This window comes from Neopelma chrysocephalum, unplaced genomic scaffold (genome assembly GCF_003984885.1).
Source record: "Neopelma chrysocephalum unplaced genomic scaffold, ASM398488v2 Primary Assembly neopelma1_97390, whole genome shotgun sequence".
Taxonomy (NCBI): Eukaryota; Metazoa; Chordata; class Aves; order Passeriformes; family Pipridae; genus Neopelma; species Neopelma chrysocephalum.
In genome coordinates this window covers 363,109-387,288 of record NW_020926031.1, presented here as the reverse complement: position 1 = coordinate 387,288, position 24,180 = coordinate 363,109, and the positions used below count along the sequence as shown (strand labels likewise).

General features: G+C 42.3%; 1 protein-coding gene across 1 annotated transcript in view; it reads left to right on the top strand.

Annotated features, from left to right (window-relative positions):
- The window catches only part of CNNM2 (cyclin and CBS domain divalent metal cation transport mediator 2), a 119,647-nt gene that overhangs the window by 86,417 nt on the left and 9,050 nt on the right, over positions 1-24,180 (top strand). The window contains exons 2-7 of the mRNA XM_027672162.1: positions 3,279-3,422; positions 10,939-11,076; positions 13,201-13,370; positions 16,224-16,317; positions 18,686-18,751; positions 22,538-22,722. Of these exons, the coding sequence (XP_027527963.1) occupies positions 3,279-3,422; positions 10,939-11,076; positions 13,201-13,370; positions 16,224-16,317; positions 18,686-18,751; positions 22,538-22,722 (797 nt within the window). The remainder of the gene's footprint in view (positions 1-3,278; positions 3,423-10,938; positions 11,077-13,200; positions 13,371-16,223; positions 16,318-18,685; positions 18,752-22,537; positions 22,723-24,180) is intronic.

Genomic DNA, 24,180 nt, shown 5'->3' with positions numbered 1-24,180 from the left:
GTATTAGTGTCATCTATGTAGTATGGTTAGAGACTGTGGCCTAACCAGTTTTCTGTATTTCACCTAACCAGTGAAATACAGAACTTATTTATATCATTTCCATGCACTCCTGTTCTCTCTGTTTAATTTGTGTTCTACTCTCAAAGCCCTAGGAATATTGCAGACAGTCCAGGTGTCCTTAGCTGGACATTTACCTTATTCAGCTCTTTATTGGATATGTATTATATGTCCTTAGCAGTGGAAAATACAAGCTGAAGCCTCTCTTTCTCAGTTGAATAAAATGGTATAACAATTACCAGTGTCCTGATAAAGTATTTGAATAAAACTGTAGCCCATTTCTATTTCAAACACTCAGAGGAGTCATTATTTTACTTACAGACCACTTTTAAAGTTGAGCGCATGCTGTGTTGTGCTCTTTTTACGATGTATAAAGAAGTCTGCACTCCACTAGCTTTTCCTTTAGCCTTTTTTGCCTTGACTACTTCCATACGTGGAGAGTATTTTGCAGTCATCTGTGTCTGAGAGGGCAGCCGGCCTGGGAATGCATCTTCGTAATATCTCCATCACCAGCTCTGGGGCTTGTTCCACTGTCTGATGAATTCTGGCAAATTATTGCATCTAGGTCAAAATTATCTTGCAAAACCCCAAGAAATGTAATTTTTGGATCTGGTCTGTCTCATCAAGTAATTACATGAACATTGGAGCCAATGGAAAGGAAAGAGAAGACTTGGGAGCAAAAGTCAGGCTTTTAGGGGCAGCCCAATTGCATTGGCTTCAATTCCTCTCACCCCAACAAAGTGATGAGTTCATGAAAGTCCAGAACAGGAAAACTTGACAGTCAAGAGGTAAGAAAGGTTAGTGTCAGCCTGCGTTTGGATATACTCACTTTGTCTAAGAGAGCAGTAGCTGATACAGATTTTGGTCACTTGTCTCACATTAGATACTGTTGCTTGGATCAGCTACTCACATGAGGAGTGCATAACGTATTTTAGTGATCCTGAATTCTTGGTGGGGACCACTCTGCTGGAAAGGGCATGTAACTGGTTTGTGGATGAAACCTGTGCACAACTTCCCATTGTATTGCCAGCTGCTCAGGTCCTTCCCCAATCCCATTTTCATAAGTCTCTCCTATTACTTGTAGATGTGTCCAGAACTCCACTGTTCTTTTCAAAATTTAAAATTTCATTACCTAATTCAGCATTATCATAGGCAGTACAGAAGGACTCAAATTTGATGATTCTGATCAAAGCTGAAACACCAAGTTGATAGCATTGTCTTTTCTACAGATCTTCCATTTACTAATGTATGAGAATGGTCATCCTGAGGAATTAGCATCTGAATAAGCACGTGCTAATGAGCTGCTCTGGTCTGTGATAGAAATGGTTCTGGAAGGAGCCCTGCCTTTTGACTTGCAAGCAAATATACTAATATCTGAGCAGGCACTGGGGAATAAATTGCAATATTTGTTTTGTCTGTGTAATGTTATTTTTGTGCCGCAGTTTTTATTGAATATTGTTATGCTGAAAGGATATAATTGGAGGAATATATTATAGGGGAACAGCAATAATAACCATACTTAAATCTTTCACATTTTTATGAAGTCACTTTTTATTTTAATGCAGTTCATTGAGTGGTAAAAAGAGCTGGAAGTCTTGCAAGTAATGCAAAGAAATAAAACCTGTAAAATCTGGCACAGTGAAAGACTTTCAGTACAATATGAATGTTGATAGTTTAAAAATCACAAATCATCTTTCTATTAATTCACTGTAGAATAAGGTCTCCTCAAGATAAGACTCAGCAGTGTTGTGGAGTTGGTATTTAAAGTATGTCCATCTGCATCTAAACGAGTAGCTCCAAGACAATCAGATTATGCAGTAGTTACTTTGGTGAGAATATCGCCTAAGTGGAATGGAAACTTCATTTTGAGTCTAATATTAGACCCTGCTTTGGAAAATTCCTTTTAAATGATCACAAGCTGGGAATAGCAAAAGAATTTAACTTTCGACAGACAGCATTCACCAAGAATTTGTTTTTAACTGCTTATGTTGGGTCCCTGGGAAAGCAGATGTGAAAAACTTACCAAAGTGAATTGACTTGACCTGATGCAATGTTTATATCAGTAGTTGATAAGTTTTCCTCCCTTGTCTAATTTGTTCGGGATATTTTCATTCTTTAAGCGTGAGTAAGTCTGGGTTCAAATAGTTTGAATACTTGTTAGTCTAATAATCTGAATCTTAAAACATGCAGACATTATTGCCTATAAAGGGGGTGTAAGCGATGTTGGACTATTTTGGTTGTCTTCCGCAATTGGGGATAAGTATCATTTTTGATAACCAGCAAAGAAGAATGTGAGGCAACTTTGCTTAACTCCTGATAATTCAGAAAGCATATTGATGTCTGCTGTATTAGTACTTCAGAATGCCACTTGCATTTGGTGACCCTTTCAATGCATAATGCATGTTATTATTTATGCAGCTTTACAAAAGACTGGCTTTCAGTGGCAGTCAGGGAAATGGCAACCAAGGGTATCAAAGCCAGTTTGAAGGCTCATAATAATATTGTCATCATCATTATTCCTTGTGGCAGAAAGGAATTTAGGAATTCACTGTGAATGATGCACAGCTCAGGGATCTTCAGAGCCACTAGTATATCTCAGCTTTTCTCTTTGTTGATCAGACACTGTCACTTTGGATATTTTAGTTAATTAATTCCAAAATAAGTTGTCCTCCCTCCATATGGAGAATATATAAATAAATTATTTTTGAGGAAGGGAGGAGAAAAAGAGAAACTGATGAATTCAGCTGACCCCTCCTCCCCAGCTCAACCCTGTCCCCATGCTTCTGTGGTTTGGCCATTGTTGCTGTTGTTTCCAAGCTTGAGGAGAACATCTACAGGACCTCACTGCAAAGGAGTGCTCCAGCCTGGCCTTCCTCTGCCAGTGCATGAGACAAGAAGCGGAACAACTGTCAACAAGATAATATAATTAATTCATTGCAGGGTGACTGTTTTGCTGGGAAAGACATTAGAATGGGAACACTGATCTCTTTAGTTGTTCTCTTTTAGTGCACTGGGTGGATTTATGTGACCCAGGAATGTGTATCTCAGACAGAAACCAGATTATGATTTTAAGCATCTGTTAGACTTTGCACCTTTTTTCATAAAGCCTGACACCAGCCTTTTTGTCTTTTATTTATGCCTGTGTGTCTATAGTTCTGCTATAATTTCTGATCATTCAGGAATTTCTGAAATGTCTGAATTGCTGATCTGTCTCCTTGCAGGCAAGTCTCACCTGGCTATAGTACAAAGAGTAAACAATGAAGGAGAAGGGGATCCTTTTTATGAAGTTCTGGGAATTGTCACTTTAGAAGATGTGATTGAAGAGATCATCAAGTCTGAAATTCTGGACGAAACAGATCTATACAGTGAGTAGAAATATTTGCAATTTGTTTATGGATAAGAAGGAAGACTCCACCCAGCAGCAATTGTGTTTATAGCTGTGTTTTGAGAGATGTTATGTTGCTGATTTAAAATCCTAACAGTCAAATTGTTAAGAAAGTTTCCTTAACAAAATGACCTGCAGATCCCTCAAGTGGTTGAAGCAATTTTTGGTTTTACAGCATGGATACCTCACTCCTTTATGCTGTATTAATTCAGAAACAGGGCAAGTGTCTTTATTTGACCTTTTCATCAAGGAGGTTTGCATCTGCAACAATCTTTTCTCTCCTGCTACCTGTTCTCCACCACTGTGGCCTTGTTAAACCTTTCTGTTACAGTGCTCGCTTTCCCCTATCTTCTCTCTGTCTCAAGGGTCTGTAGTACAGGTACTACCATACGTTAGCAAGAAGGCAGGCAAATATCATGCCTCGAGGAAGAGGAAAGGAGTCTCTTTAGAATCTCTCTCTGTCATTCATTCCTTCCTTCCTTGTGTTAACATATATTGAGGTCAACCATTACCTGGGACTTGAGAGATCTGGACCCCTTTCTTTCCCAGATTAGAGTTTATCTGGTCTTTGACCAGTTATCTGAAGTGTCTTTGCTTCTCTTCCCATCTGCACAATCTGGCCTGTGCATACAGGACTTCCTTTCTGTCATTCTTCATCTGTCTTATCTGTATTTTGATCACTTGCTGGCAGATGCTATTTTTTACTATGTGTTTGCATGCAGCACAAGGATGTCTTTAGATCCTATTATAGTAGAAATAATAATTTTAAGTATCTTTAACACTCTCCAGCTGTCCTTTGCTTTCTTCTTCTTTCCTCATGAAAGGGATCGGAATGTTTCTACAGCATCTTTTCCAGGCCAATGCAAGCATCTTCTGTCTTCCCTCCAAGCCAAATTCCTGATGAGCACTTTACACTCAGGGGTAGACATACTTCTGCTTGGTTTTGCCTGAACTGCTTTCTGTAGCTGGTCAGTGTTTTACCAGTACTTATGTGCCCAAAGGTTCATGTAAATCACAGTTGTGTTTTGCGATATGCTGAATAGTCTAATCAGTATACAAATCACAGAGGTCCAGTTAGTATTGATTTCTTTTCATACCTTCGCAAATGAATTGTTGGGGTAATCAGTTATAGCATAATGCTTTCACAGGCTGAATTCAGACTTTCTTTTATACTCCAAAAAGATCCAATCTTTGTCTACCTTTGAGGTGTTTTCGTGTTTCTGTGAGTGAAGACACCGCATATGGTTTTCAATGTTCCCCCCCCCTCCATGTTTGTTAAGAGAAAACACATAGATTATGCCATGTTGTTCTTTGGGACAAAAAAAGCTTTTTCCATTAATAGCATGTTAGAGAGCAAGGAAATGGGAATTTAATTTTGCTATCTGAAGGCTTCCTAGATTAACAAAATAGAGTTGGTGAACATTGAGTTCACTTGAAACTCTCCTTCTTGGGAAGGTTTTACTATTGAAAATTCCTGGTTCAGAATAGGAAGGAAACTTTCTAGGCTTCCTGGAGGATGCACAAAATTTTGAGGGGTGAATCCTGCTATGTACTGTGGAGGTGAACTCCTAATTTCTTTATGAAGTACTGAAGTTCATTCCACTGCTTAGATTGAAAGAAACTGTAACGGTAAAGGAGAGAACAGAAATCCCTAGAAGCTGTGAGGATCACAGAAAGTGTAACAGATTTTGGATTTGGGCAGATTGAGGTGCTGTAACCACCTCCAGTTGGTGTAGTGATGGGAACAATGGAAACATACTTTGGGTTCACTGAAGGTACTTTATTGTCCATGATCTGTTAAGTCAGCTCATTTTTGGTGTTGATATCAGAGTGTCAGGGCTAGTAACCCCATCTCTGATTCTGTTCATTATTAGATCAAGCCGCCTTGCTCAGCTCAGATCAAGCCAAGTTGAAACTCTTGGACTGATTTGCCCTGTACTAGGTGTTTACTTAGAATTAAACATTATGAAAAATTTTGGCAGTGCTGTTACAGTTTGTTCTGAAGTTTTAGAAATGTTTTGTTTTGCTTTGATGGAAACTTGAAATTTGATAAAATGGCTGACCTTGGTGTTGGAGCCGTGCCTTTCTGTTGTTTCCATGAAAACCTGTTTGAACTGCATTAGAGTAGAAGCAATAGTGTATTAACAGTTTTTGCTGAAAGCTGCTCTCATTGCTGAGGCTCTGCAGCTGAATTTCTGGAGGTTGCTTGCCACATAAATGTATTTCTTCAGATGGCTCTGTTCTGCCACATCTTATGGCTTGTAGAGATGTTGAGAGCAGGCAGAAGACGGGAACACAAAAAAGTATTAAATATGTCTGACCCATGAGCATCTGGGTAGACTGAGTACTTCTGAGCATGAGACTTGGTATAGGGAATGCTGAAGGGGGTGGAGAGAAGAGGTTTCTGTCATGACACAGGTGGGTGTCTCTGACTGTGTCTCACCCAGTGTCATGAAGAGTGGTCTATGTGTTTGGCTCTTAGTATTGGAAAGTTTGAACATTTCTTTCATGGTTGACACACTACAGGAATCTGTCCTGCACTCCCATGGCTCTAGTCATGGTAAGAGAGCATTTCGCAACCTTCTCAGAGGCCCAGTAGAGAAAGCTTTGTGTTCTGTGTTGGCCTCAGACTGCATAGATTGCAGTTCACCCTTCTGATCCAGGTTTGACTGATGACCTGTCTCATTTAGCTCTTTCTGCTTGAAGGCAAGTTTAATCATCACCTTAGTGCAACTGGAATCCTGCTGTTTTTCATGCATACAGATTCAGAGATGGCTTGCCTCAAGTAAAATCTGGGATTTTTCTGCAGCTGAAATATCCTAACGCACCCTTGTGCATGTGTTCTGCATTTTGTGGATGAAGAGGCTGGTTGTAAGCATCATCTTACAGAATCTGTACATCCCCACCCCTGTGCTGTTCAGCTGTGTGTCTCGGCAAGCAGGACTCCCGGCCAGCCCGTGCTGCAGGGACATTCTGTGCCAGGCCGGGGTCCATCTTTTGGCAGCTGCAGCAGTGCAGCTCTCTATAGCTTTCACCTAATGCATTTTTTTTAGCCTTGGGAAGTTGCTTCTCTGAGGGGAGGACCCCATCTTACCGAACATTCCTGTTTCCAAACAGCTGTTGAAATAGGTAGGTTAAATATATGCAATCATAGAATGATTGGGGTTGAAAGGAGCCTTAAAGATCATCTCATTCCAACCCCCCTGCCATGGAGAGGGACTGAGGGGCTCAGGGCCCCATCCAGCCTGGTCTTCCAGGAATGAGGCGTCCACAACCTCTCTGGGCAACCTGTTCCAGTGCCTCAACACCCTCAGAGGGAAGAATTTCTTCCAAATGTTTAATCTGAGCTTACCTACCTTCAGCTTAAAGCCATTCACACATGTCCTATCACTACATGCCCTTGTGAAAAGTCCTTCTTCAACTTTCTTGTAAGCTCCCTTTAGGTATTGGAAGGTGCTATAAGGTCTCCCCCGAACCTTCTCTTCTCCAGGTTGAACAGCCCCAGCTCTCTCAGCCTGAATTAATAGGAGAGGTGCTTCAGCCCTGTGATCATCTTGGTGGCCTCCTCTGGGCTTGGTCCAACAGGTTGATGCCTTTCTTGTGTTGGGGGCCCCAGAGTTGAACACAGTGCTCCAAGTAGGATCTCACAAGAGCAGAATCGAGGGGAGAGAATCACCTCCCTGAACCTGTTCATCACACTTCTTTTGATATGTGTATCACTTCTCCCATTTAAACTGTGGAGCTACAGGAATAAAAATTGTTTGCCCTATTATTTCCACTATCATCCAGTGGAAGTGTAGCAATGTAGAAAAGGTTGTGCAACACCAATTTGTCTGGCAAGACCTACAAATACTAGCTTGGTGTACACCAGTATCCTACGTCAGGAGAACAGAGCTTTGCATAGCTGGAATCTAATCTTTCGATACACCAAGGTGATGGACACCAGTTAGAAAATAATGCTTTTACCATTAGGACTATGGACTTGCTAACCTTCTGCTGCCTAGCACCCGTAGGCTGAAGGAGCTGCATCCTTATGGGAAACAATGTTAGGCTGTTAAAGTGCTTCAGGTTTTGTCCCACTGACTTTCTTTCAGTTGCTTAAATAGGAGTGATACACAGGGAAACTTGACTTTCCCAGCTAGGGACAAAAAGAACTGACAAAACTAACTTAGTTAATTCCTAAACCTTTCTTTTAAAATGAAACAATCTCACAGGCTTAAAAAGCCCTGTGCAGTGTGTGGGGCGTAGGCTGTCAATCTGAGTGTGAACATCACTGGGAGCATGAGGGAGAGGAGGACATGAGGTGTGCAGAGTGAGACTCTGACCTCTACCTCTGACTGCCTGCACTAGGCATCCTGGTACTGACTATGGATAAGTCTAGTCCTCTGGGAACTGTACCTTGTTTTCCTGGAGTATCTGATAAATGTCCATCTCAAGCAGTTGCTTGTCTCTGTCCTTATACAGTTCTTGTGTGCTGGACAGAACCACACGTCCATTTGATAAAATATTTTTGTCCTCTTTGGCTTGTCTGGATCTCACTGCAGATATATCCTCTGTCCTAAAGACAAAGAGCCCAGGAGGAGAATAGGAACTTTCCTAGAACATTGCCTCAGTGCATTTGCAGGACCTGTCAACCTGCAGCCTGCCTGCCCATCCAACTGAATTGGTGATCTGAGGATTGAACTCCCTGTTCTGTAGCTGGCTCCTTCAGGGAAGTCTATGCAATAATTTTTCATGTTATGCATCAGGCCTCGAAGTTCAGGAATATTACAAGAGAGATCACAGTCTTAATTGTATTTGGATCACTCCTCTTGAGTTCTCTCACTCATCAGAAGCTCTTGTTGCCTTTGATTTGAAGGAAAAGTCTAAGTATTCCCAGAAATTACTGAAGATGGTTGCAATATGTATTGATATCTCACTGAAAGTTATAGTGAGAGTATCTCTCATGCATTGAGCTGTTCATGTTGCAGAACCAAACAGCGTCACAGCACTCTGTAAGCAGAGATCACTTCAACGTGCCAAGATAACTTCAGTGCCTGTGTCTCCATCTCACTTACTGTAGAAGGGACAGGCAGGAAATACCTGGTCCATATTCAGTTACATCTGTCACAATCCAATCCCTGGTTCCTATGTCTTACAAGAAGCTCAAAAGTTGTTTGGATAGCGAAGAACAATTTAAGACCATCCCTTGCAAAAATAAGCCAAGATAGTGGCTTTAAGCCATGTGGCTCTGCTCTCACTGTGTAACATTTTTCTTGAGGGAAGATTTCTGGATAAGCTCCCAAGGAAAAAGTAGGAGGAGTTGAAATCATCCATTGTTTGATTTAGAGCCTGAGTCTCTTACCTTGATGACTGATACAGACAGACAGATTTAAGGCATTTCCCCATGTGTGATGCTGGCCGTGTTTTCAGGTACCAGAAATGCAGTGTGAAGCCTGCAGGGGTACAGCTTATCCACAGGAGATGCACAGAGATGTTTCCCTGTCCCAGGACCTAAACTTGTACTTGTGGTGATTTTTACCTCCCTGAATAGAGCAATGATGGAGCTCCTTGTGATGAAAGCCTCTCAGGTACAGCACTTCAAAAATAACATTCTCTGAGCTTTTCAGAAAAAGCACAGTTTCTATTCTTCTTACCTCTTACAAGAGGTAGGGCCTAGTGAAAGCTTCTAGGGGACTTTTCTCCTCTTCACTTTCTATTGCTTTGGTATCCATCTTTCCTGTAACTTCAAGTACAGATAAGTTCTGTCTCAGACTATATTTCTAAGGCAGGGATTGTTTTTAGTCTGTAGCCACTCCCTTTAGTGGTTTCTATTCCTGCTTTTGGAAGAGAAGGTGTGGTCCTTGCTGTAGCCAAAGTCCTGGATAAAGTACTATTAGGGTAAGAGGCTTCTGGTTTCAAAAAAAGAAAGAGGGTATGGGTCATCATCGTTCCTCTCCATGCGCTTGGGAGCAAGTATCAAATTTTCTGATTTGCACTCTCACAGAATAAGCTCAGGGTATCCAAACTTGGTAAGTTACTATCAGTATGGTATTGCTGTTTAGTCTGTGATAGTCCTGTAGTACAGGCTTGTCCATGGGAAGTTGAGGATCTAAATGTATTCATATCTAAAAGACTAGGTGACTTGGGAAAATCTGGAGACGTGTAAATTACCGGTAATGTGCATTTCCAGTCCTCAAACTCCACCACTCTGAGATTTATGTAGTCTGTAGAATATATTTGGACATGTAAAGGACTTCAGATCTCAGGGGCTTCCTTGCTACAGTGTATCACTTTAATCATCTTTGCATGTATAACCCAAAATCTGGCAACATGTACCTGGTAGTATATGCAAAGTTTCAGTCTCAACTTCACCTACACCTCTTTATGTGCTTACCCAAATTGTCTGCCATGAATCAATGTACCAGAATTACCTATAGTCCCTGAAAAGTACAGTCATTTTAAACCAATTGACTAAGGGTCTGATAGACAAGTAGCTGTAGTGGTCTCAGGATTTTTCCTTGCTAAGGCCCTAGAACCTGAGCCGTGCCTCAGCTCTGAGGGGCTCACAGGAATTGCCTCAACACTTGGATTTCCTGCACTATACAGTGGAGCTCAGAGCTGTCTGACGCTATTCTGCTGCTTATAGACACTACCACCATATCAGCAGAGAAGAGCAAGACCCTACCGTCTAAGCAGAGACCTCTTCTCCCTGGAATTGATGTATACCATACTCCAACATACCTGTAGCTCTCTGCTTACCTGGTTTCTTAAACATTTTGGCAGATTAGCTCAGTGGATGGATGACAATTGCTGGGTTGTTTGTGTCTCTTTCAATGTTTTTCACAAATGGGGATTCCCCACCACAGAGCCTCTTTTAAGACACAGATGAATTAAGTCTCCCACCTCCTGGCTGTACACTTTGCCAGCCTTTGCTGATGTTTGGACAGGACAAAAGAAACTGCATATTCTAGACATTGGGAATTACTTCAACCAAAGGCACGTGGATTTTGCCGCAGTTGTGAAGAGTCAATGAAGCTGTGGTACAGCATAAGAAATAAGTTATTTCATATTTCCTCTGTGTACTTGCTGGGAATTTTCTAGGGAACATATTTGGAAAAAGCAGCTATCACAGCTATTTTTGCAAAACACCACCTTTAGATCTTTAGTAACACTGAGCAGGACTCCTCTTCTCCACCTGGAAATGGACACACACTTCACATGTAACTTGCAGAGCCGCTCTGCAATCAGGTGTCTGCAAGCAGAGACTTTTCCCCATTGAGGTGACAGAGGCTGTGGATGATGGGCTCTGCAGGACAGGGCCCCACAGCTTCACAGCTCACTGGTTGTTTCTGGTTTGTGGTGCGTGCTGATGAGCAGGGCTTTGCAGAGGGGTCTGCCAGCACCCTGTGCTCTGGGTGGCCATCCTGGCTGACTCCAAGCAGTGCAGTTCCTATTGGACCCCATTCTAACAGAAATCGCTTCCTTCCTTTCTTTTCCCACCCTCCCTTCCCCAGCTGATAACAAGACGAAAAAGAAAGTAGCTCATCGGGACAGGAAGCAGGACTTCTCTGCCTTCAAGCAGACAGACAGCGAGATGAAGGTTAAAATATCACCACAGCTCCTCCTGGCAATGCACCGGTTCCTGGCAACAGGCAAGTGAGGGTTATCTTTTTTTGCAATCGTGCCAGAGCCTCGGAGGCAGTTTGTCAGCAAAGGCCGGTGAGGTGGGTGGGACAGTATAGGCGGGAAGGGAGGCTGGATTGTGGGGTGACAAATAATGCCACTGTTGTGTTTTTCTTTTTAAATTCTCTCCTCTCCTGTGTTCAGTGTCGGCATGAACCCTCTGAGACATATACCAGGGGTGGACCAGTAACTTTAAATTGGTCTGAAAGGTAAGGATGAATGCCAAGTGCCGCACTGCATGTCTAGAGTCCGTCAGATTAACGACTAGCAAGTACACCCCATTAGGAAGAGCTCAGGGAACAAACCAAAGAGGACTCGATACCACTGGCCAGCTGACTGTAATTGCACTCTGGCGCCTTCTCCAGAAAGAGATGGTGGACTTTTTGCAGGAAGGTCTAAACCTGTTCCATGAGACTTTTTGACTCCAAGTGAAAAACTCTCCTGACACATTTAATGCAGACTGCACAGATGGTTGAACTGTACTCTTTAAAATGGATTTCTGTCTGGCTTGTGTGACCTCCGTTGATGACTTCAGGTTTCAGAGGACAGTTGTCTCCATCCCAGAACACCTTGATGTTTTAGCCCTTGGGTGGGCTAAAACAGGCAGAGGCCAGGGCCTTGAATGATTTCTTGCAGCTGATATTGCCTTTCGTCATAAAGTTGGTCCCTTCACCTCAGAGATGAGACCTTTTAACAGGAGAGCTTGTGGAAAAATACCTTCCTATTGCTCATGCTGTCTCTCTTTGACATATAAAGACTTCTCACACGCAGGCCTTTCAGACGGGCGTCTTTCGCTGTTATGTTCAACGTATATTCATGGGTGGAAAATTATAAAGTTGTTTTGTTTCAAGTTTGTCAGCTCCAGTTGGAAATTAGTACTTCCCCTCCTCTAAGATGCAGTAACTGCCTGCCTAGATGCTCCTAGTCTACCTTCATGCTTTATTTTGCCTCTGTGACTTGAAAGAAAAATGTACATGATCGGTTATCACATCTCAGCTGAGGGGCAGTAATTCCTTAAAAGGCTCGGACTCCTACGGCTCATGTGCATGTGAGCATGTCCTCTTGAAAGGAAGCAGTTCAACAGGAAGATGCGGATTTAACAGCAAGCAAGGCACTGTTCATGTAGTATACAAGACTTGATGGAGTTCCCTAAGCACCTGCTCAACAGACATACTCTTACAGTGCTGCTTCTCTACTTATTTTGTGGATGAAAGGATTGTGTATCTTAAATCCAGATCTGTCTGTAAAGCCACTGCTAAATAAGATGAAAGATACAGTTTTGGTTTCTCTGTTCTAAATCGAGAACAGTATCTTTAGGAGGTGACAGATACTGGGTCATAACGGTCCTTTTTCTGAAATGAGGTGTTGGGAAAGCTTATCAATTTGCATGTGTAAACCTCGTCATCCCTGGCTTCACTCTACCACACAAGGATGAGCTTTTCTGCTTCAAACAGCTCCTGTTGGGAACACTGAAGATCAAGTAGATAGAGAATGTGTTCTGTGTGTCAGGAATTAATCCCACGTGGTTTGAACTGACCTGCACTATCTCTCACTTTGAGTAACTCTTCCCATATGAACCGTGGCAGCCCCAATTGTGTCTGATTTATGTAGAACATCTATCTAGAGCAACTTTCTAGGTCCCAAGCAGTGGTACATTTTTATTGTTTTTTAATTTTTATTTAAGTGCAATAAATGCTGTTACTTTAATAACTTTTAGGAAGGAAAAAACCAAATTCAGAGGTTCTCTGTGCCCCAATTGTAAAGCTCTTCCATTTTTACAACTCTGCAATGAGCCATTACAACTGTGACTCTGAACTCTCAAGAAGGCAAAGCTGTCTTTTTCTTTTCCCTTTCAGATGAAGACATGGTTTTTGGTTGTTTTGAAAAATGCTTCAGTAATGAAAGTTGAGATGTTACTGTGGGTTTCCCCCCCCCTTACAAATCTAACAGTCTCAAAAGACAGGAAGCCTGCAATTCCATAATGGATCTCTCTGCATCTGTGTGTCTTTTAGAGGCAAATGCTTATTAACGAGTATTGCTAACTTCATGCCAGGCATATGAGGTGTAATGCCACATTGTATCTTGTGTTATAGAAGTAGAAGCGTTTGGTCCATCCCAGATGTCAGAGAAGATCCTTCTCAGGCTGCTAAAACATCCCAACGTCATCCAGGAGCTGAAATACGATGAGAAGAACAAGAAAGCCCCAGAACACTACCTCTACCAGCGAAACAAGCCCGTCGACTACTTTGTTCTCATTTTACAGGTCAGACATGTGATTATGTAGATACTTGCAAAACCCTTTATCTCCTGACTTATCCCTCTCTTGGGAACCTCTTCCAGTTGTTGAAGTTTGGCTTCTTTCAAACATGGGAAGGGAACTATGGCTGCTGGGAACTGCTCCTGCCTCCTTTATGCCAACCTTGAAGAGCTCATGCAGCTGCTTTCAGCCTCAGTTAAACCAGTTGTGAAGGATAGAAAGCACTTACCACTTCCAGTCATCTGTTGAAAATTACTTATGCTTTTGGTATCAGTAGGATAGACAATGCAAAGGCATCCCTGCGTGCAGCTGGCATTGTTTGGAGAATAGGGTTGCGAAAAATGGCACATCATAGGACTTTGGCCAGGATGTTTTCTCTGCTGTGCTTTTTCCCTTTTGCAAAAGGGGGCATTGGGAGTTTGACTGTTTAGAGAAATGACATTTTTCTGTGCAATTTTGAAGTCTGTACCTGAGGTGTTGCGAGAAGTGCAGGTTTTGGTGGGGGCCTTGTTCCATCTACGGAACTGATGCCACCTCCTGCCACAGCCCCTGCATTCCCTGGGTGCTCTCAGTCCCTGGGAACCTTGGCATCCAAGCCCTTGCCCTACCCTGAGGTCCCTGCACTTGTGTGGTTCTTAGACTGGAGCCCTAGGTGGTGTGGAAGGACTGTTTTCTACGTATTCTGTGCAGGATTGCTGTACAGGTTTTGATACCTGTCAGGAATGTTGAATAGCTTAAGTAAAGCTTTACACAGAAACTTCCATCTAGCACCATTTGAACAGGAATAGTCCTTCAAGAGAGATTGTGCTGGTAAGGTGCTTATGTTTCTGTCCTACATAACTGAAAATCAGTTTTGGTTATAAAAGCACAAGCATTGTAGCTAAAGTTTTAACACAGGGCTTGAAAGCTTAACATGACCTTAAAAAGAGAAAGTTGTGGAGAGTTAAACACTGTCAATGATAAACAGTTAAGAAAGCATCAGAATATTATATTGTGGATTCAGTGTAATTCTCTTTTTTAAAAGGATCAGTTTTTTCAAGAGTTTGAGGAGCCACTGTAACTCTTTAACTGCTCTTTCTTCTGGGCTGAATTGTTGCAATCTGAAATATTCCAGAGGCAAGATAATGCTCCTGATGTAATGCTGCAAAGATGTAAATGGAGGACATGGGCAATACAAAAAGAACAATCAGTTCTTTCTGAGCTATTCTACGGTCAATAAATATTTAGCAAACACAGTGTGCCAGGTCTATAATGCATTTGGAAAAGGGAGTGTTGCAGGAGGTACATACTATAAAAATGGTAACGAGGTTGGTTCTGCCAGGATCAAGAGGGGATAAATACTCTGCTTTTGTTACTTAAACAGACTTGTTCTCTCACATTAAGGGACCAAGAATGCCTTTACAGTAAATGCATGCCAGTACACAATTAAATGCATATTCTTCTTGTGTGTAACCGGTCTTTACCTGGGTCTCTAAATCGTACCTTCTGGAAGGTTTATAATGAAGAAATAAGCTACTTATTTGTGTTGTGGAGTGAAATTGGTTTTAAAAGGGATTATATGAAGTTGTTGCTTGTGATAGCAGGAAAGTGGATTTGTGAGCTGGGTACTCTCTTCCTGCTAGGCAGATTTTGTGGGTTTTCTCATCTGGGACAGTTAGACAAATGGACTTGGTATCAGGGTTCATGCACGTTGAGTTCATTGTCACCTCTTTCTGCCCCAGTCCAGTATTGTAAATTTAAAGGCATGATTATTTATTCTAAATTCAGCTTAATGAAATAAACATAGAAATAAATTCTACCTTTTAGACTCTTTTTGACCTGATTGTGTCCGGATGATGTTCAGTCTTCTTAGTACACCTGGGATGGGCAGTCTGTCTGCCCTTTCCAGCTTAAACAGAGGGAAAGCATTGCAGGTAATTATGTTGTTTGCCTGAAATTCCAACTTTTTTGTAGTTCAGCCTGAAAGCTTCATGAGATTTTTTCTGTCTGCAGTGATGTGCTGTGAGTCTCAGTACTAGCAAGGATGGGTGGATGTGGAAACCAGACCCCACTAAGAAGCCAGTTATTTCTGGCTACTTGTATACCAGAGTAACTGGCACATTTACAGCTATGTTTGACATGGTGGGTTCTGTTCTGGAGTCCTATGTAGGACATGATAAACATTTGGTTTAGCCTACAACAGAAACAGGTGCCGTTTGCATGGTAGTGTAGTTTTGTACAGTTTGGGAAGCACTGAGGGTCCTTTGTAGGTAAGACTCTGTGAAAGAGCAGGATCTGAAGTTAAGGGTGTTGAAATATGGAAAACTGCTAGAAACCAAGAAAACCAAAGTAGCCCCAGGGCTACTCCTCCAGGAATAAGGACGTTGTTCCTGTGGGAATCGCAGACAGCCTCCTTGCATGTTGTCTCCCATCTCCCTTTCCTATGTTTGTGTTAGAGGGGACTTCGTGTGAATGTGAGTTGTGGCCCAGAATTGTCTCTGTGTCTCAAGATCCCAGATGACTGTGCTACATGTAAGCTTGCTGTGCTACTGGAGGAGTATTTTTTCACTCTGCATCAAGGGAAAGCAGCCTGACAGCACTTGGAGCAGGGCAGTAGTACCAACCCGAAGCTGTATGGTGATCCTTTCCTCTGCAGAGACTTACGCTGGCTGCAGGGCACCAAAGACCAGGGTAGCTCAGGGCACAAAAACCTGTTGCCCTTCAGGGTCTGTCCCTGTTCAGGCACCATTATAAACTGAAGGGACCATGACACTGCTTAGGGATGTCAGACAAAAGTGTCTTTCAGGGCTCAAGTCTGGTCTTGTGCCTTGAGACCTGTGGTCCCTTTTAATTGCAGCTCTCTCTCCTTTTCCTTAACAGGGGAAAGTGGAAGTGGAGGCTGGGAAAGAGGGGATGAAGTTTGAAGCTGGTGCTTTTTCCTACTATGGGGTGATGGCCCTCACAGCATCACCAGGTATGTCCTCTTACCTTTTGCTTCTGGAACTCACTCCTGCACAATCCTGCCCCGCCGTGTCCAAGGGGCTGATGCGAAAGGTGCCTCCTTGCCAGCAAAGCTGCCTGCCTGGCACAGTGTCCCTGGTGGAACCCAGCAGCTGGCAGCGGCTTGCCAGCTCCTGGAGGATGTGAGTTTTGGCCTTTGCGAGGGATGTGGTTGGTACTGGTGGAAAGCTTTGTAGGGTAACAGAGTGAATTAACAAGAATAAGTAATTAGTGGCAGAGGGACATCTAGTGGTGCTAGGAACAACAGCCTGGTTAATCTGGGGATGGTTCTCTTTACCGGTCTTGTTTCTAAAGCTCTCTTGAGGAAAAGGAGGGCAGCAGTGCCAGAAAAACGATGACTCCTGTCAGCCTGTGTGGAAATGTAACCAAGAAATCAGTGAGGGAGAAGAGGTGATGTCTGAGCGTGAGATGTGAGCTAGTTCCCAGCACACAAGTGGCAGCCACATCCCACCTGTGGAGATTGGGGAATTGTCATATAATCCACCAAGAGTAGGCCCAAAGCTGCATTTCAGCATTTGGTGGTGTATTTTAATGCCAGCAGTGTCACCACTAAGATCTCAACCTCAACTGGAAATTCACAGCCCTAATGGGTGAGCTGGGGCACTGGTACTGGTGTTGGCCTTCTGCTGACCCAAAGTTGCTTGCTTAGTTTCAGAGAGAGGTATTTCTTATGCTGAAATTGTCCTGCTGTCATATCAGGGTTTATATTGCACTTGAGAGGCAGCTTGCTTTAACTGTACACTCACAAACATTCCCTTTACGTCTGTGTACCTACGTGTACATCCATTAGCAAACAGCGTTGGAATGGAAGTGGTTTTGTTAAGTGATGAGTGTAGCCTTGTTAAACTCTACAAACAGCAGCAGTTCTCTTGGACCTGTGAGCACACTTTTACAGGCAAGACTAATTCTTCCTTAATTATGTGCGCTTCAGTCTGGTCAGTCTAGCCTGTGCCTTCTGAGGTTTGAGAGATTTTAAAGCATGCAGAGCACTGGTTGGATTTTATCTCAGCGATGGCAGCAGTGTTCACATGGAATTGTGACATGTGTACAACTGCATCATACCCTCAGCTTTTGTGACATGGGCCAGGCATGGAGCTGGGGTAGGCATGGTCCCTTCTCCTACTAAACCTACACTTGGAAATTACCTGTGGCATCTCTGTTTTGCCGGCACTGTTCAGTTTGAATGTTTTCATGTTTTGGGTTTTTTTGTTTGTTTGGTTTGGTTTTTTTGTGTTGCTGACCCTCCCCACAACCATGCCAGTTGCCCCAAGTCCTATCAGGTCAGATGGTCTCCTCTTTGTGTGCCCTGAAATCCATCTTAGGTTTTGTCATGTCGCACTTAAGGATGTTCACTATTTTAAATTAACCTCAGCCAATCTTGGATTTGTTTACCTTCAACGGGTTGGCTTTTACCTGTAGCAAACCCCTCATTTCATTGGTTTTCCCTCTAGGTTTAGGGAATTTGTTTTACGATGTCTTGCAGCATCCTGAGATTTCTGTTAAGATGAGCTCATAAAAATAAATTTCTGTTGCTCTGTATAGACAGGAAAGCTCCGTGAAAGTCATTGCAGAACAAGAGAAAACTCTCGCTCTTCTGTATGTCCTAATTACACTTCATGTGCCTAATCTCCCCACCTGGAAGATGAAGTCAATAAGAGGAGAATAAAACACTAAAAACAAACCAAACAAGGAAAAAAGCAAAGAACTCCGCAAACGAAAACACAGAAAATAAACAAACAAACCAAAAACCCAAGAAAAGAGTGAAGCTTTTTTCTTCAACTGCAGCTGGGGAGGGATTTGCAGTAATGGTGAGCAAGCAGTACAGTCCCCATCCCAAAAGGGATGAGCTTGGAGAATCACAGCCTCACTCGACATTTTATTGAAAACTTGAAGAACTATGAAGTGTCTTTTGGTTTTATTTCTATTATTTGTCTGGCTCCCATAAGGAAGAGCACCTCTGAATGCTTAATGGCTTGTTTTAACTCTTGCCTTCCAGGCTGGAGTGGGCACCACCGCTCCTTTTGAACTATTTCAAAACTAAATGTACCTTGGTGGACTGTTCTGTGCTGGATAACAATTTAAAATAGCAAGTGAAAATTGTTCACTTCACTCTAATTCTTCAGCCTTGTTTTTTGGTTTATTCTTAAAATTGTTTGATTGTCTTTTTTAGTTTTGCTTTTGTTTTAACCCTTTACTTTTTCACAGTTGATTTGCACTTATGGTTTTAGTTCTTCAATGTCAATTGGCTCCTTCCCCTGTCGAGTGTGGATAGCTGCCGCCTTTCTGGTCGTGATCTCATCCTTTTTCTCTCCCTCTTCTAGTTCCCTTGTCCCTGTCTCGTACCTTTGTTGTCAGCAGAACAGAGTTGTTAGCAGCAGGTTCTCCAGGTAAATCTGCATGCTTCTATTTTCACCGTTCTTGTGACTGCCCTGATGCCATAAAAAGTCAGCTGCAGTCTGTATTTGTCTGACCCCTTTGCTCGTTAGGGAGAAGTCCAGCACAGAGTTGTGCCTTGCAGGTAGGTATCCTGAACTTTCATTTATGGTAACTGATAGCAACATGAGAGTCATCAAAATGAGAAGAACTGAAAACACATTAAAGAAAATGTATTTGGTAATGTGTGCTTGTTCTTGTTTCTCATATGTACACTGGTGGAAAATTAGGAGGGGAGATTTTTCAAAGAATGTTTTCTCCCCCAAGCTGAGGCTTAAAAAATTCTGAAGAAAACACATTTGACAGAGGAGAATGTCTGCTGCTTAAACTGCCATAAAAGGAAAACTTATTTAATGAAAGTATTCTGATATTCTCATATGGGTAAATTCTATGTTTTGTATACAGTCTGGCCGTTTCAATTCCTGAAAAGCTTTGAGCTTTCTCTCAGTGAGGTTAATGCTGTGGACTGGCACAATGATCTGCTGAGTGGATGGATTTGCAGTGGAATGTGCAAGAAGGTTGTGGGACCTCCTGTGGGATTTTCTGGTTCCCGTTTTGCTTAAGACCTTTCCTTGCTGAATCACCAAGTTGACTGACACAGAAATCCCTTTGGGGAGTAGAGATCAAGGAGGGAACAAATTGGGCCAAAAAGTGCTCTGAGATGTGGTTGAGTGATTGGAAATTGGGAAGGGTCAAGAACTGAGCTTTGCAGATACTGCATGCAAGGAGTAGTTGAAAAAAATGGAAATGCATCAAGAAAGACTGGAGGAAGAGCAGAATCCTAAAATAGTTTAGACCACAGTGAGCATGTTTCTTCCTTCTGAAGTTTTCTTTTTCAGATGAAATGTCTTTCCCTAGGCCTGAAAGCAAACAAGATAATGATATGCATATTAAAGTTAAACATCTCCTAAAAGTTAATACATTTATCATGCATTTCATCAACTTTCACCATCTGCTTCTTGTATTTTCCCCCTCTGTTTTTTAACTTGTGAAAATTTATTTCACCATCGGTCCTTAAATTAGTCTCATGCACATTCCAAACAAACTACAGGTTATTGCCTTGCAGAGAATTTCTTTCCTGCCCTGTTAAAGTTTCCTGCTGCTAAACTTCAAAGAAGGGGGAGAAATTTAATCCTTCTTTAATTAAAGTACCTGATGACTCTCTTTTAAGCTTGGCAACTTTGATTATCTTTCTTAGCTTGGTTCTTTTGTTTTGCCAGGTCTTCTTTTTTAATTTTTTTTTCCTTTGCTTTGTTACAAATATGTGTATATTTTGTGCGTGCAAGTTGTTTCCAGTATAAATGCTAACCATATTTTCATATATTTCCCCCAACTAAATTTAAAAAATTACAAAAAGTCAATAAGGGAAAATAATAGTGGGAAGAATCTCCTCTGTAAGGAACTGATATGCTAAGCCTGGTCACTGTAGCAGTATGGTACCAGTTTTGATGACACTCAGACCTTCTGTGAGGTCCTTCTGAAAATAATCCCAACCCAAAAATTGTTTAACCCCAGATTCATAAAACAGTTGTATTGGTGTCCATCTTGGGGCTCGTGCTCTTTATCCTCCGTAGAGGAATATGAGGAGTTTGGGAAAACCTGGGTAGAAAAGCTCTGTCCAGATCTGAATGCTGGGGCCTGGCAGGGCACAGTTCTGCAAACATGGACCTGCCTGGTGTTTGTCTGTCTTCTGCTCTTTCTCTACCCTTCTGTATCTCTCCTTCTTTATTGTCTTCTTTTCCCTCCTTGTCTTGAATGTGATCCAGAAGTGATGTCCTTTCCCTCGGATTTTGAGAAATCATACCTTTTGCTTTTGTCCTTTTTTGTCCCCATGTCCTTTTGCTTCACCTGTCCCTTTTTCTTTTTCTTATCTATGCTTTGTCATGTTGCTCCCTGTGCTTCTTTGTTTTTTATTAATAACGTGCCATAAGATCTCTGGTGAAAAGAAAAGGCAGATACAAGTCATGCTAGTGTAAAGTTGTTGCAGATGGAAACCTTTATCCCAGGCAGCAGTGATGCTGTTCTTGTCACACACAGCCATATTTTGTGTATACAGGTGGGAAAGAGGACAAATTCATTCAGCCTTCACAGTTCCTTGTTCTCCAGTGGGAATTTCAGCATCAAGTCCTGTGTACAGGTAGAGTTTTGGCTCCTGGCTGCAGTTACTGCAGCCTGCTGTGGCTTTTGAGTTGGCACGGAGGAGAGCCTTGCAAGGCTCTGAGTGCTTCCCCCTAAGCCCGTCCTTGGTGTTGCCATAGGGACCTGCACTAATCCCATAGTGCAGAAACAGTGGAAAAATTGTCAAGTTGTCAGAACCTGTATTTTTTTGTTCCCTGTTCTAAAATTGAAAGAAAGACAACATCAGAGGGATTATAAGTGGGAAATACAAAGCAGTGCAGTTCTGCCATGCATTTTAAGTGTTAGGTTTAGGAAGGGCTGGATGCAGAGATGTGGAACAGGCCATGTTATTTGGACAAGGAGATACTATATTTCTAGTGATTCGGTGGCAGAGGTAGGATTAAATTTAAGGGAGCTTTTTTTTTAAGACATAAGATTATATATAGAAGTCTTAAAAAAAAGAGTTTGAAAAGCTTGTAAGGATACTGTTGTTGATTTGCTCAAAGAGACTTTGTATTTTAAGATTATACGAAAATGATCTTTCAGCTTGAGAATGGGGGTCATGAGGTGACTAGCATAGTTAACATCAAGTCTCAGTTTGGGCTGGCTGAGTGTTTTAACTGCATTAGGTTCCAAAAATTCACTGGTCCCAAAGACAGTTCTTTGATCAGTATGTACTGTGTGTGCACCCAGGGAAAAGCCCTTATGCAGGAGGGCTTGGAATCTCTCTTAGGATGTATTTCTGCCCTTCTGTCTTCTGGGTCACAATGTGAGTGGAAGCCACAGATGGAGAATTTGGTGTCCTGAAAGCACATTTGCTTTAGATAGACTGTGTACAATCACACTTGCAAGGGACAGCTATGAGGTCTTCAAGTGAAACCCTGAAGTGCCTAAAGGCCAGTGATGGAAATCGATGTCTGCAGTTTACTCCTTTCTGGACACAGATTTTTCTCTGTGGCATGGACTGTTTTGCTGTGTCACTGACTGGCATGTATCACATGGAGCTTGCTGTCTTTCATTGAGGTTTTGCCCCTTCAAGCACTGGGAGGTACTGGAGGAAATGTTGAAGTAATCATCACATGGACTGCGCTCTGGTCCACTGAAGACTCCATCACCCTTACTGAAAATGCCTGCTCTAGCTTAGGGAACAAGGCATGCATAGATACCAGGTGGAATAAAAGGGGGTAAGGCTTACCTGGGACTAACTGTGGATGAAAGCTCTGGTACAGAGCAACGATTATAAATCATTAAGAAAAAAAATGTATTAAGCATGGTCTGACTATCAAGAGCTTCTGTAAGGGAGCCTTGGGAAGTTACCTTTCTCTGGTGGTTTCTGCTCATCAGCTGAAGCGCTGTGTTCTCAGGGCATGTCTGTTGCAGCATAAACAAGTCCAGGTTTGTCTAGGGCATACTCAGTGATGCTGGCTACCAGCTCTGGACTGAAAATGTCCTTTCAGGGCGATTTGGTTGTTAAGCCACATGTCTAGTTATGAGTGGATTAAGCCTTTGCAGTTTATTTGTGCTACATCATGGTTTCTTATGTCCCTTTGAAACTGGTGACTTTAAACTGGTGACTTTTTCTACTTGATTTAAGAAATCTCTCGCTCTTGCCTGTTTCTTAGCTGAAAACAAGTCTCCGCCTCGGCCCTGTGGCTTGAATCACTCAGACTCTTTAAACCGAGGTGATCGCATCGACGCAGTGACACCGACGTTAGGGAGCAGCAACAACCAGCTGAATGCATCCTTCCTTCAAGTGTATGTCCCGGATTACTCAGTGAAAGCGCTCACAGACATTCAGTTTGTCAAGGTAGGAAAAAAGCTAGAAAGACCTTGCTGGAAAGCCGGGCTTGGCTGCTAGGATGGAGAGCCTGGGGAAGGGAATGCCTTCTAAATTGCTCTGTGAGTAAATAGCATTATGAAAGCAGCCATTTAAAAATCACTTTAAACTACTTTTTTCCAGTATCTGCTGTCCAATCATTTGTCTTCAATATTCTTCTCATTTGGGCTTGTAAGTAGATTGGTCATGTAATTTTCTGGATTTCAGGTCCTTCAAGGAAAGATTATAGAAAACAACCTCTCTGCTTTTAGTGGAACATATCCTTGTGAAGCTTTTGGAGCCATCCGAAATGGAGACTCTTCATTATCAGACAGTGTCCTTTTCTAAAGGATGAGACATTTACCACTGGTTGCAGTTTTTATTCACTTCTGGTTTTGGTTTCAGTTTGGGGTTCTTGATCTTACTTTCCGACTTGCCATCCTTCTTCTGCTTGGAGAAGTCTTGGATATTTCTCTTTATCTTAACTTCACATGTATTAGGCTCATGTCTCATACTACCAGTGAGTTGCTGCATGAACACAGCTCTGTCCCCCAGCATGGTGCATCCCACGCTGAAATGTGTGCGAGTCCTGTGGGATAGGAAATCTAGCTGAGCTGAGAAACAGCTAATGCTGGCAGCAATTCCAGCCCCTCTGGGAGTCCGGGGAAGCTGACATCTCATAGCCAGAAGTTGACTTGGATGCTTTTCTTAAATAAGGTGCACCTTCACGGTTTCTTTGTATGCAACTCAAATGATATGTGAACTCAACTTCTGTCAAATTTAATTCAATGTTAAGAATGTGGAATAGGGTAGACATACTGTAATGCTAAATTGATTGTTCCATAGCCAAATTTTAAAAGGAAAGTCTTGCTGTCAAAACTTTGAGATGCAAATGTACTGGTCAATGGTTCAATCCTTCAGGGATTAGATCAGTAGATGTTTATTACTGGGCAAGTGATTCTCACTACAATTTCAATGACTAATCTGCTGTACAGAGGAGCTAGCTGCTCATCCTGTGCTGGTTTATGTCCTTCCAAATCTCACTGTGTTCACACTGAGGCTAGTGAGTGCTAAACTGTCCTGATATCTCTGCAGTCAGACTTGCACACCTCTTCTTGCATCACTCTGCTTTACACATAGGTCAGAGTACTAAACATTAGTGTTTTCACTGTGCCATGTGGTCATTCATTCAGTTAATACCTTGTATAAGCAGGGTTGTGATCTGCTCATGCATGTTTGGATTTTGTTTTTGAATTTGTGACCTGGTCCATCTGACTCTCTCCATTTACAGTCCCTCTCTTGTCTTGCTACTGAAACTTAGGGTTTTTCTAAAAGTCCTGTTTCACCTCTTCCACCTTCCTGCCTGCCGAGATAACCTACTGCTGTTGTGGCACACGGGGCTGCCAGTGCACGTGCATCCTGCTGCCTGTCTTGGCTGGGAAGGTTGAT